The sequence below is a fragment of the Marmota marmota genome, unplaced genomic scaffold, assembly GCF_001458135.2.
Source record: "Marmota marmota marmota unplaced genomic scaffold, marMar, whole genome shotgun sequence".
Taxonomy (NCBI): domain Eukaryota; kingdom Metazoa; phylum Chordata; class Mammalia; order Rodentia; family Sciuridae; genus Marmota; species Marmota marmota.
The window spans coordinates 10,659,012-10,672,322 of NW_026000005.1; the positions used below are offsets into that span (position 1 = coordinate 10,659,012).

Consider the following 13,311-nt stretch of genomic DNA (forward strand, 5'->3'; position numbering starts at 1 on the left):
GGAGTTGGGATTCCTTATTTGTGGGTCCTCACAGCTGTAAAGGAATAAAGAGAAACCTCTACCATTACTGGTTCTAGATGAAGCAAATGATCCTGGTTCCTTTTTCTCAGTGTAGGCTGCCCCTATGTCCTTTATAGCTATGGTGGTTAGAGATTTAGTCAGGGTAAACATGGAAAAAAAAAAAAAATATATATGTATATATATATATATATATCACTAAGTTGCTGAGGATCTCAGTTGTAGAGGTTGGTCTTGAACTTGTGATTCTCCTGCCTTAGCCTCCCAAATTGCTGGGATTACAAGTGTGAGCCACCGTACCTATCTGGCATAGAACTGCTTGAAGCATTTGGAATATTTTACTTTTTGATGCAGCCTCCTCACAGGTGATAGAACTCTGTTAAAAGGGGTAAAACCAACCAGGTGTAGTGGTGGTATACATCTATAATCCCAGCCACTTTTGAGGCTAAGGCAGGAGGATCACAAGTTTGATACCAGCCTGGACTACTTGGCAAGACCCCATCTTGGTTATCTTAGTTTTCAGACTCATTTTTCTGTGCCAAAGTATTCATTCCAAAAGTAAGCCCAGGCCTGTGGGTGTGGCTTACAGGTGGAACACTTGCCTACTCTGGCATTCATGAGGCCCTGGATGTGATCCGCAGTACTACAAAAATAAAACAAGAGTCAACCCCCAAAATGGCTTTATGATAATTACCTTAAATAAATTTTTTCCAAGAGAGGATTTTTGCTTGAATTAACAGGATATATATTCTGGTTTTAAAATGAACTTTTTATCTAAATACTGAGAAAAAACTGCTTATCTCATATTTAAAGGTTTTTCTGTAATTCTAATTTTGTAATAGTACTATAATTCCTTGATATTAAATGAGTTTTTAATAACTGATAGCTAATAACCCATAAGGTCCTCTAAAGACTTCTAAAACTCCTCTTTTAAAAATATTGACTCTATTTTCTTTTCTTGACACCATTGGATTTACTTGTATAATTCCTCAAGTCTCTAGTAAGAATCACCAGTAATAGTTTGTAATATTAGAGATGCTCCTGATGATGTAGTTACTGCAAGTTCAAATGCTAGTTTCTGCACAGCTAATGCATTCTGAATCTGTGCCTGGTCCAAAAAAAGGTTTCCTGCCCAGGACATAGGGTCATATGATGAAATGAACTCTTGAAATACAATTCCTTCCTCTGAGGAACACACTGTATTTCATGAATTTGTGAAACATGCTTATATGTGTTTTATTTCACTGTCTTTACCAATGAATTGCAGTGCATCTCCTATCTAAATAAATTTTCATAGTGCCCTACAAATTGTAATTTAAAATTTTTTGTTACAAAATGTATCATATTTCATTTATTTTAACATAAATGCTACATTATGAGCACTAAAGACCCATTTCAAATTTTAGCACTTCAGTTTATTTTTTAGACTGGAGAGTATTTTCATATTTAATAAGAATGTTTAAAGGGTGAACGATTTAATATCTTATAAAGTGCTTTGAAGTGGTTGAAGCAAAATCCCATGTAACCTTATAAAGTATTAGCATCGTCTTCATCTTATCATCACCCTCCCCTCAAAGATGATAGTGTAATCATTTATTCAGGACTGTCTAGAAGCCACTGGCAAAGTTAGTGCTGGAACTGAGAGTTCCAGGGCTGCCTTTGCTCAGTGATACCAACTTTAGGTCAGGTGGCTAGCTCTTTGGAGAATAGAAATAGAATTCAGATGACCTTGACATTTTGGAGAAGGGCTTAGATTGTTTTTAAAGGGGCAATTGTTGGAATAATTAAAATACAGGAAACAAAAATCTCTAAGCTTTCTATCCTTTAAATAAACTTTACTAGAGGAAATTACTGTTGGATACATTATAGTTGGAATGTAGTAGGGAAGATTAAGCTTAGTTGTCAGGAAATTACTTCAAATTATACATCTTTTAAACCATGGAATATATTTTGGAAGAAGAAGAATAATCACTTTAGAGTACACAAAAGTTTGGTACACACTTGTAATCCCAGCAGCTTGGGAAGCTGAGGCAGGAGGATGGTAAGTTCAAAGCCAGCCTCAGCATTTAGTGAGGCCCTAGCAATTTAGCAAGACCCTGTGTAGGGGGAAAAGATTCTTTTCTGGGAACGTGGCTTGGTGGTTAAGTACCCCTCAGTTCAATCCCTACTGCCAAAAGAAAAAAAATAAAGAAGAGTACATAAAAGCTGCCAGGCACCCTGGTGCATGCCTGTAATCCTAGCTAATGGGGTGGCTGAGGCAGGAGGATCCCAAGTTTGAGGCCAGCTCTCAGCAGCTTAGCAAGACCCTGTTTCAAAATAAAATATAAAAGGACTGGGGATGTAGCTCAGTGATAAAGTGCCCCTGGGGTCAGTCCCAAGTACCCCCTTCCCCCCAAAAAGCATTATAGAGGCTTACAACTAGGTATAGGTAGATCTCTTGGAATAGTTATAACAGAAATAGTAGCTTGACCTAATGACCCTAATAAGGATTTTATGGACTTCACTCAGAATCTAATGACTCTACTAGTACTTTGAGCTAGAATAGTCATATCTTTTTACGGTGTTTCTGGTTTTCCCTACATGGTGCCCATGTAAACTAACAAATGTAGAACCAACTGGATCCAGATGAGTTCAAGCAGTATAGCTGCATCTTTGTGGCTTTTAAACTGTGTAAATATATTTTAGAATATTTAGCTCTTCTGAGTCCAGGGATATTGCCAAGAAAGATTACTCCCAGTTTTGGGTCATTGCTTAACATATGTGGCTACCTTCTTCCCGATACATTTTGCTTTCCTTGCCAGCATCCGCACTCCACATCTTTGTTTTTTTTGTGTGTGTGTGTGTGCAACAGTGTGTTTTATGTTACGTTTCTCTGCTAATCTCATGAGATAGATAGGATTAGGGCAGCTGAAAGAGCGCATTCTTAAATTTGTATTTCTATGACTAACATCTGAGGATTGTTTTCATGCTGGATAAAGCCTCTTATATGTTTAATGCTAATGTTGTTTTTAAATAAAAATGTATTCTTAAACAATGAATTTTAAACTCGGGTTTAAGAAAAATTGCCCATGAGTTTATATGTGTGTATAATTTAAATTTTTAAATTTTTTTGAATCATAAACCTGAAATACAGAAGTGCTATTTTATTTTGAATATAAAAGGGGAAGGGAATGATCACTTTACCTAAGAATTACTCGTTTGTTCACTAATTTATGGAAATATTCTCTTCAAAAGCAGGTTTCTCTAATGCAATTGAAGTACTTGCTTTTATAGATGTAAATCATATAATATATAATACATATAGCCATTTCAGGTATGCTGGTTGGTGCTTGAGTGTTTTAATTAAAATATTCAATAAAAAGCAGTAATTTGCAGCATAAAAATATGAGCTGCTCTATTGTTTATTAGGGTACTTCTAAGAAATATTATAAGAGTGGTCATAAAATTTATGAAATGAAACTTTTTAAATATTAAGTAAATATGTGATATTGATTCATTCTAATTTGATAATGAACCCAGTGCAATATCTGCAGTGGTCATTTTGCTAGAGGATTTTTTTTTTTTTTTTTTTAATTTCCAGGTTTTAATTACAACAAGGACAGCTGCTGATAATTTTAGCACTCAGTATGTTTTAGATGGCAGTGGCCATATATTTTCTCAAAAACCTTCACATCTTGGTCAAGGTAAGAAAATAGCATTATAGCATTCTTTACCTTTCCTTTCTTGTTTGTTAAAAGCAGCATTACTGCTTGAATTCAAGTGTGTTGTTTTAGCCTTGCTCCTGATGAAGTCTAGTTAACTTTCAAGTGAACAGTCGACCTTCAGCTGGGGATGTAGTTCAGTGGTAAAGAGCTGGGGGTGCTTGCCTAGCATGCATAAGGCCCAGAGTTTCATCCCTCGTGACACAAACACACACACACACAGATTTTGTTTTGTGTGTGTGTGGTGCTGAGAATTGAACCCAGGGCCTAGTGCATGAGAGACAAGCACTCTACCAACTGAGCTATATCTGTAGTCCAACAAAGATTAAATAGTTAAAGAGGAGTTCTCAAGAGGAACTGTGTGAGAAACTGGGCAATTGTGTAGATTACTTTTCTAAAAAATCTATAAGAGCATTTCTTTTCCTATTGGATCACCAGTGTTGTCTTTCCATATGAAGGATAATATTTTATTGAAACACCTAAAATGCCATTTAATTTTGTAATAATGATAAACCATAGCAGTAAGATATTTTGGTTAAATAACTTAAAAATGTATTTGTTTATTCATGGAATAGTTCAAAGATGCTCAGTTTAAACAATTATCAATTTACTAGTAAAGTTCTTTTATCTAGTACCCATACTCACTCTCTCCCTTTCTACATTTATCATTTTCAGGCAGATGAATTCATTATGTTCCTATTAATAATTCTTTGTTGTTGTATACATTTGTGTATAAATTTACTGAATTTTAATTGATATTTTAAGCTTTAAGTTTCTCTAAAAACTATTTATTTCTAAGAGGGGAAAAAAAATCTCTTTAGGCCTAAGTTTCATCTATCCTTTAATCTTTTTATACTCTCATTTCTGGTAATGGAATGATTAAAGTTAAGAGATGTTATCTCTGAGTTCTGATATTGAATTTGTTCACTGTATTTCTTACTTTATAAATCTGTAGCACAGTTATTGATTACTTTTGCCTATTAGGAATATTAATTAGGAATATTAATATTATTAATATTATCAGGAATATTAATACTGTATCCATGTAGAGAAAAGTTAATAGGAGCTCCTAAGAAAGCACACTAAATTTCTCCTCATTTATTCAGTTAATGAAAATGAGCAGAAATCTAGCAGCTATTTAGTTTCATGTATAATAATAAGTATTATACACTTTTCAATTTAAAGTAATAGATTGTAATACTTTTACTATGTGTTGAAGGTTTGGACAAAGGGAAGGCATTTTTTGAAATTATGGTCCCTTTCCAGAAATGCTGTGACCTCCACGTCTTTGGAGTTCAAATTAGGAAACCATTAGGAGGTATTTGAGTAGCTGTCCAGTAGAGTACTTTGAAGTAACCTAGTCACCTTATAAAACTTAAAAGTATTTATTTTTATCTTTGTAGTAACCAGTCTAATCTGGATGGCCAGTGGCTCTGTATCACTCATACTTCTCATGCTTTTATGTATTCATCTCCATGGGAACTATGAAATAACAATCCTTAAATATGGACTCCACCTGATCTTTGCCCTTTTGCTGGCTGATTTTTCTTTGCCTGCTGACCTCAGTCTTCTACCTTTAGTGAGATCAGGTACAAATATTAAAGAGTTTTTATAGTCAATAAATTAATCTTATTTTCTTTAGCCAATTCCTTTTATCTTAAGAAACAACATACTTGAAAGGTCAATAGTTATAGGTTGCCCTTCACAACTCACTTTTTTTTTTTTACCTAATTACAGTTGATTAGGAAAAAACAACAGCAAAAATAAAAATTTTAATTTCAAATTGCTGTAGGTGGACATATTATAAAAATACACATTCTCAAAAGCCTTTTACATTTATGTTGCTTACTGCTGATAGTTTTTGAGTGATTGAATCACAGACTCACATTTCACCAGCTGTCATTAGCTTCCATTTAAATATTTTCTGTGTAAGATAAAACTACAGTTCAATCATCCTAATTTATACCTGTACATTTAGGGTTCTTGTAAATTAATTTCTGCTGTGGGTGAACATTGTTACTTAGCAGTAACTCTTCATATCATCTGATAGAATGACACCTATAGATAGTACAACTGCAGTTGTAGTAATGACTTAAAACAGAATCTTATTTAGGCATTGGAAAACTTGTAACCCCTTTAAAAAATGTGTTTTAAAATAGTTTACTGGAAATACCAGTTCTGTTTTTTCTGGGTGTTAATTTAGCCATTTAAATGATTTATATGTTTAATAGCATATCATTTTAATTGCCCTTTCTTCTGTTAATTTCCATTTTAGAACACTGTGCCTGATTTTTAAAAACTTGCAATGAATGTAGAAATAAGTCTCCATCTTTTAAATTCCTTTACTAAGAAGACTGACAATTATTTTAGTTACTTCTTTTTCTGTCCTCACTTTTCTTGACTAGTGTCCCCTAGTACTTCTGCCTTAGGTGTTTCTCTAATATCAGAATGGGTATATTTCAAGTACTATTTGAAAGAAAGGAGATCACCAGAGTACAAGCTGGGGACCAAAGGGGAAAAATTGAGGAATCACGTTATGCTTGAATATATCAATGTATGTATGAATATATCACAATGTACTCCAATTTTAACTGTAATGCATCTATTTTTAAAAAAGTAAGTAGAAGAAAGACCAATAGAGTAGAGGAAGGGAATCAGAGGTGGAAGGAGGGAGGGAAATAGGAAGTTCTAGGGATTGAAATGGAGCAAATTATGTTATATGCATTTAAGAATATGTCAAAATGAATCCCACTATTATGTGAAACTATAATGCACTAATAATCTGAAAATAGTACTTTTATCAGGGAATTTTTTTTCTAGTCTGTTATTAGCATAAAGCATCATGTTTTAAAATTTCTGATATGTGAGATTGTGTATGTTTTGAAAGAGCTTTTCATCTTAATTGAAGGCTACAACTTTATTAAATAATTCATGAATACTTTCTGATATATCAAGTACTCATACCTTTACATTAGGAATATAACTAGCCTCCTTTATAAGGGGCATAACTTAGGGTCATGTAAACATAAAACATGACTGCAATTTAATTTTGGTGTTTGAAGAATGCACTCAAGTTAGAGACCTGAGCAGTTCTCTAGTAAAGTACGATAGTATAACTGTGGCTTCCTCCTTATTGGCCAATATTACTTGATACTTTTATTTTTAAGAATACACATTTCATTTGGAATAAGAAAAGTCCTTTCCATTAATAACTTTTATTTACACATGTAATTTGCATCTTATTACTAATTCTTCTTTTACTCTAAGAATACTTTTAGGTGCTAAAGTAATAATTTGTTGTTATAAAGATAGGTATAGTGTAGTTGATGAGATAGAACATTTAAAAATCAATAAACAATCTTTTCACTTTCATAAATACCTTTACATTTTGGCTTGTCAGTTTCTTCTTTCCTTTTGTCTTTTCATAGCTATAATAGATATCATTATATTTGTCTCTGGGAACTCACAGAATAGTAAGAAATACAGATGAGTAAATAAATAATGATAGTAAAATGAAATCACCAGTTGCCTAGAGGGAGGTTAGCAAGTTTTTCAGAAAAGATGACATTTGAATTTAAAGATGATTAGGTAAGACCATGTGAGAAGCTGCCGCTTTGGCACACGCCTATAATCCCGGTGGCTTGGGAGGCTGAGGTAGGAAAATTTAAGTTCAAAGCTAGCCTTAGCAACTTAGGAAGGCCCTAAGCAACTTAGTGAGACCCTGTCTTAAAATTAAAAAATCAAAGAAAAAAAATGGGCTGGGGATGTGACTCAGTGGTCCCTGGTACTAACAAACAAAAAAGAAAACAATAACAAAAAAAAAACTCCACACATTGGAATATGATCTTTCTGCAAGAGAAGAATAGTGAATATAGATGATAACATTGCTGCCTTTGTAGCAATGTAAAGAAAAAAAAACCATAATTTTAAAGACTTGCAATTGTCTTTAAACTTGTTGAAGAACTGTATTACTGAAAAATTTCAATGAGTTGAATTCAAGAGAAAGAATATGCTCTTTTCTAGAGAGGAAGTGATTGATGATCACTTCCATCCCTGGGAGCATTAACTGTGTGTGGAGACACAGATGACAAAGGAGCAAGTCTACCATGGTTGAGGGATCTTGTATGGCACTAGCAGAAACCAGCTGAACTTTTAATAGCCCCATGTTAACTGACAATGACAGATTGCAATATGGGATCCTCAGACACAGAGCTTGTTTGCTCCACACAGAATCTTTTTCTTTTCCCCCTTTTTTTTGTTGTTGTTCTAATTAGCTATACATAACAGCAGAATGCATTTTGACTCATTGTACACAAATGGATCACAACTTTTCATATTTGTGATTGTACGTGATGTAGTCACACCATTCATGTACCTAGGGTAATGATGGAGCAAATTATATTCTACCATCTTTCCAGACTTTTGCTGAGTAAGCAATGATGAAGAAATATGGGACTGAGCTAAAGGAAGAAAGATCTTAAAACCTTTCTGGAGGAAAAAGTCTGATTCTATCCTTGAGACATTGGAGACCAGATGCAAAGTAGAACTAAATAAAGGGTCATCTCAGTGCAAGAAAGATAAATTCCTAGATTGAAGCGATCGGTTCTTCACTCTACCTGCTTGACTGAAAACAAAGACTTATCCTTAGGGAAAAATATTATCTTCTTCAGTATTATTCTTCTGTACACAATGTCTGGCAAAAATTAAAGTTTTGAGGGACATGAAGAAAGGAAAACTGACATCCATAATCAATGCTATAAATTGCTATTACTTATAGCATTACAATTTGTTACAAGCAAATTTAGTATAAAAATGGTATAAGCAATTTTTTAAATTAATTTATTTATTTTAGGTATATAGAACAGCAGAATGGATTTTGATTCGTTGTACACAATTGCAGCACAACTTTTCATTTCTCTGATTGTACATGATGTAGCATCGCATCATATGTGCAGTCATACATGTACCTAGGGTAATAATGTCCATCACATTCCACCATCTTTCCTGCAATAAGCAAATTTAGAGATTACCCAGATATTTGAAATAACAGACAAGAACTTTAAAAGCAACTACTGTGTAAAATAACTTTGAAGGAATTGTGGCCCAAATCATTAATAAAGTGGAGAATTTCAGTTGAAAAATGGAAAATAAAAAAGAACCAAATGAAAATTCTAGAATTAAAAATAATACTATGTCTGAAGAATTCAATGGATGGGTGCTATAATTTGGACCTGGAATGTCCCTAGAAGCCTAGGGGGGTGTGGCTCAGTGGTTAAAGACTAGTCCCAGTAGGAGGCCTTCTGGTCATTTGGAGTGTGCCTTTGAAGGGGATTTGGGGACCCCATTCCTTTCTCTTCCTCTGTCTTTGCTTCCCAGCTCCTAACAGGTGAGCAGCCTTGGCCATGTGCTTTTGCATGATGTACTGTCTTACAACAGCCCCAAAAGCAGAGTGCCCAGCTGACTATGGACTGAAACCTCCAAAATTATGAACCAAAATAAATCTTTTTAAATTGATTATTTTAGGTATTTTGTTATAGTAATGAAAAACTGACTAAGGCATAAAATTGATATTGAGAAGGGGGCTCACAAACCTTTCAGTGCAGAAAAGCCTTTGGAATTGGTTCACAGAAAAAGTTTGGAGGGGGGATGGGGCTGTGGCTCAGCAGTAGCACACTTGTCTGGCATGTGTGAGGCACTGGGTTTGATTCTCAGCACCTCATATAAATAAATAAAATAAAGGTCTATCAACAACTAAAATAAAATATTTTTAAGAAGAAGTTTGGAAGATCAGACTAGAGAAAGCCTACAATGCTGTTAGTGGAGCTTAATGGTGATCCTGGTGAGGAATCAGATCAGAATCCTGATAGAAGTATAGACAGTAAAAGTTATACACATGAAATTTCAGATAGCAATAAAGACTTGAGAATTTCACTAAAGCCTACCTACATTACACTCTGGCAAAGGATTGGCTGCATTATGTCTCTGCCTAAGACTGTAGGAGGTAGAGCTTAAAGGTGATGGACTCATTTATCTGGTGGAGGAAATTTCAAGGTAGCATAGTATTCAGGCAGTGTCATAAGTATTACTGGTGGCTTTTAGCCAGATTTTACTGTGAGAATTGGTAGCAAAGAAGAGATAAGCAGAAAGATTTGGAAGATTTGCAGTTTTCCATGAAAAGAAGTATGTAAAGTTTCAGCCAGGGAAGGTATGATTGATGTAGAGATTAGAAAGTGAAGATCTTTGCATTGGGGCAATATGAAAAATGTCTAGAAAGAATCTAAGAAGTCAGCAAGGTGACAAGCATCGTAACATCCAAGGTGTAGAAATGGAAATTTGTTTCAAAGACTTTTCAGAGCAAAGTTTTTTGAGAATTGGGTGTTCTGCTCACTCAGGACTGCCCAAGCCAGCAAAGCTCTCAGAAGCACTACAGCTGTGATTCAGACTGTCAAGGACAGCTTGTGCTGTTGGCAGACCTTGGTGTCATTCACATGATGCTGGTTTTGCAGGTGTTCAGGATGCAAGAGTTATGGGGTTATGGAGGCTTCCACTGAGATTTCAAAGGAAAGCCTTGGGAGGACAGGAGATACGGGGCAGGATCTGAGATCCTGCAGGCAGCCTTGGGCAGGGCATTGTGTAGTGAAGCTGTGAGAGTGAAGCCAGAGCTGCAAAGGAAGTTGGAGATGTTAGGAATGTAAATTATTTTCATAGAGGAGAGGGAGACAAGTTTTTTCAAATAGTCATCATTTCTGAGAAGGAAAAAAACCTGTCTTCTGTTTGGAAGAACCAGGCTTTGAGAAGTATTTAGAGATGAATTCTTATAAGATGTGAAACTCAGACTGAAATTTAAAGATTGGTAAAGGAGTTAATCATGCAAAGGGTGGGAGAAAGAACATGTGCAAAAACCCTGAGGTGGGAAGAAGTCTGAATTACTAGAGGAACAGAATAAAGGAGACTGGTAGGAGAGGAGATAGCTATGGGCCAGGTTACCTAGGACTTTGTGAGCTTTATCCCTCACCTTTCCCAACTGTTTTATCCAGTTAACCAATGTTACTAATAATCGTTTGAAACATTGAGCCCCAAACTCTTTCATGTCATAAATCCTTATTTAACAGTTAAATTGTCAATTTCATCCACATGACCATCTTCTGTTTACATTCAGCTTTTAAGATTCCTTTTCACCAAATTAATTTTCACAGCTTCTCTCATTATACAATCTATTTTGCAGTTCGGGGTGGGGCTACTGTGGATTCAACCCAGATTAAACCAAGGGGCATTTGACCACAGAGCCACATCCCTAGCCTTTATTATTCTTTATTTTGAGACAAAGACTCACTAAGTTTCTTAGAGCCTTGCCAAGTTGCTGAGGCTAGTTTTGAAATTGCAATCCTTCTGTCTCAGCCTCCTGAGTTGCTAGAGTCGCTGGGAATATAGGTGTGTCACCACATCTGGCTAAAAGCTGTATTTTCATGTCATTATTATTTGGTTAGAGATTATCTTCCATTATTTTCATCATATGTGCCTAAGTGATATACTTGTGAATTTTTGCAAGTTCAAAAATGTCTTCATTTTTGTCTTTATTACTAGAGGATGGGTGTTTTCTTGATTTTTTTTTTTTTTTTTTACGGGGGAGGTGGTTTACTGTAGATTGAACCCAGGGCACTTAACCACTGAGCCCCATCCCCAGCCCTTTTTATATTTTATTTGGAAACAGGGTCTTGCTGAGTTGCTTAGGGCCTTGCTAAATTGCTAAGGCTAGTTTTGAACTAATGATCCTCCTGCCTAAGCCTCCCGAACCACTGAGATGATTACAGGCATACATGCTTAGATGTTGGTTTTGTAGTTTCCCCTTAATCAGGTGGAGATTGTCTTGTGGTACCACAGGTAAGAAGTTTTATGTTAAATTTTCTTGTAAGAAATGTTTTTTTCTTTCTGAAAGTTTGTAAATTTTCTTCATGTTCATAAAATTTAGGATTTCCATTGGAAAGTGATTTTTTTCTTTAATTTAAAAATATTCTTCCCTGTAATGAAGCAAACTCTTAAAGTTTGCGTTCAAGCTTTTAAACTAGAAAATTTTCTTCTTAGTTTCATTTCTTTTTCTCCTTGTAGAACTCCTGATTTTATTTTAGAGTTCACAAGTCTTGTATTACTCTTGTGATTTCCATGTCTTTTTGTTTTTTACCCTTTGTCAAAAGCAATAGGAGGGCTGGGGTTGTGGCTTAGTGGTAGAGCACTTGCCTCACATGTGTGAGGCACTGGGTTTGATTCTCAGCACCACATATAAATAAATAAATAAACAAACAAATAAATAAAGGTCCATCGACAACTAAAAAAATACATATATATTATATATAAAAGCAATAAGACAATTGTAGTTGTTTTAAGCCTTTTTAATTCCAATTCAGTATAAGAAACACGTTTTATATAACAAGCCAGTTCATAAAATCTAAACAAATATTTCATGAAATAATATGTATCATTACTATTGTGATGCAATTCATTTTTTATTCTAGTTTATTCTTATTTTACTTAAAAAAGAAAGAAAGATGCTAGTTGCTGTATGCTAAATCAGTGTTTCTCAGCTATGGGCAGCACCCTCACCCTGTCAGGAACAATTAGCATATTTGTAGACATATTTGATTCTCAGAATTGAGGTTGCCACTGGCATCTAGTGGATAAGAGGCCAAAGATGTTGCTAAACATTCTATAATGCATGGAATGGTTGCTGACAACAAATCATCTGATCAAATGTTATTAGTGCCAAGTTTGCCTGCAATAAATTGATGTTTTGAAAAACTTGTAACAGAAAAGAGGTTTATTTACTTCATAGTTTGTGAGGTTCCAGGGCGTGGCACTGGCATTAGCTTGGCTCTGGTGAGAACCTCAGAGTGGATGCCATCACAATGGCAGTAGCATATGCAGACAGGAAGCCAGAGACTAGGGAGGGGTCCAGCTTTTCTATAAAGACTTTCCCTTGAGAGAACAATTGAGGTCTCAAGAGAACTTCCTGAATTCTTAAGGAGGTGTTCTCACTAACTTAATGACCTCCCATTAGACCCTACCTCTTAATGGTGCAACATTAAGGGCCAGACTTCCAACACATGAACTCTTGAGGGACAAACCATATCCAAAACATAGTGTTTCACCTTCCAAGATTCATATCTGTCACACAGTAAAAAAAAATACAGCCATTTAATCTCCAAAATCCCCAATGTCTTTTAACTCTTCCAGTATCACTTAAAAGTCCAAAGTCTCATCTGAGACTCAAAGTAAATTCCCAGCTGTGAGCCTGAAAAGTTAAGAAACAAGTTTCATACTCTTAAAATACAAAGGTAGGATAAAGATAGGATAAACATTCATATTCCAAAAGGGAAGAGTAATCTGGTAGAAAGCAGTAATCATCCCAAATTAAGACCCAAGCCCAGTAGGGGTGACATTACATCTTAAAGCTATAATTCTAATATCCTGCACATACTTCAGTGGTGGGAAGCCTCAGGCAGCCCTGGTCCTACAAGTTTGCTGGACATAGGCCACATAACTACTCTTTGGGGCTACCCACAGATGTTTGATCTTTTCTTAGGCTTGTTGCCCTTTG

General features: G+C 35.2%; 1 protein-coding gene across 16 annotated transcripts in view; it reads left to right on the plus strand.

The window, feature by feature from the left end:
• The window catches only part of Pms1 (PMS1 homolog 1, mismatch repair system component), a 115,270-nt gene that overhangs the window by 15,249 nt on the left and 86,710 nt on the right, over positions 1 to 13,311 (plus strand). For 11 of the 16 annotated variants that reach the window (XM_048808168.1, XM_048808169.1, XM_048808170.1 and 8 more), the window contains exons 4-5: positions 3,599 to 3,701; positions 5,123 to 5,308. The exons of 1 other annotated variant lie outside the window; for it this stretch is intronic. In XM_048808168.1, coding sequence (XP_048664125.1) covers positions 3,599 to 3,701; positions 5,123 to 5,308 — 289 coding nt within the window. The remainder of the gene's footprint in view (positions 1 to 3,598; positions 3,702 to 5,122; positions 5,309 to 13,311) is intronic. 4 more of the 16 variants (XM_015481148.2, XM_048808173.1, XM_048808165.1 and 1 more) reach the window with 1 other exon arrangement.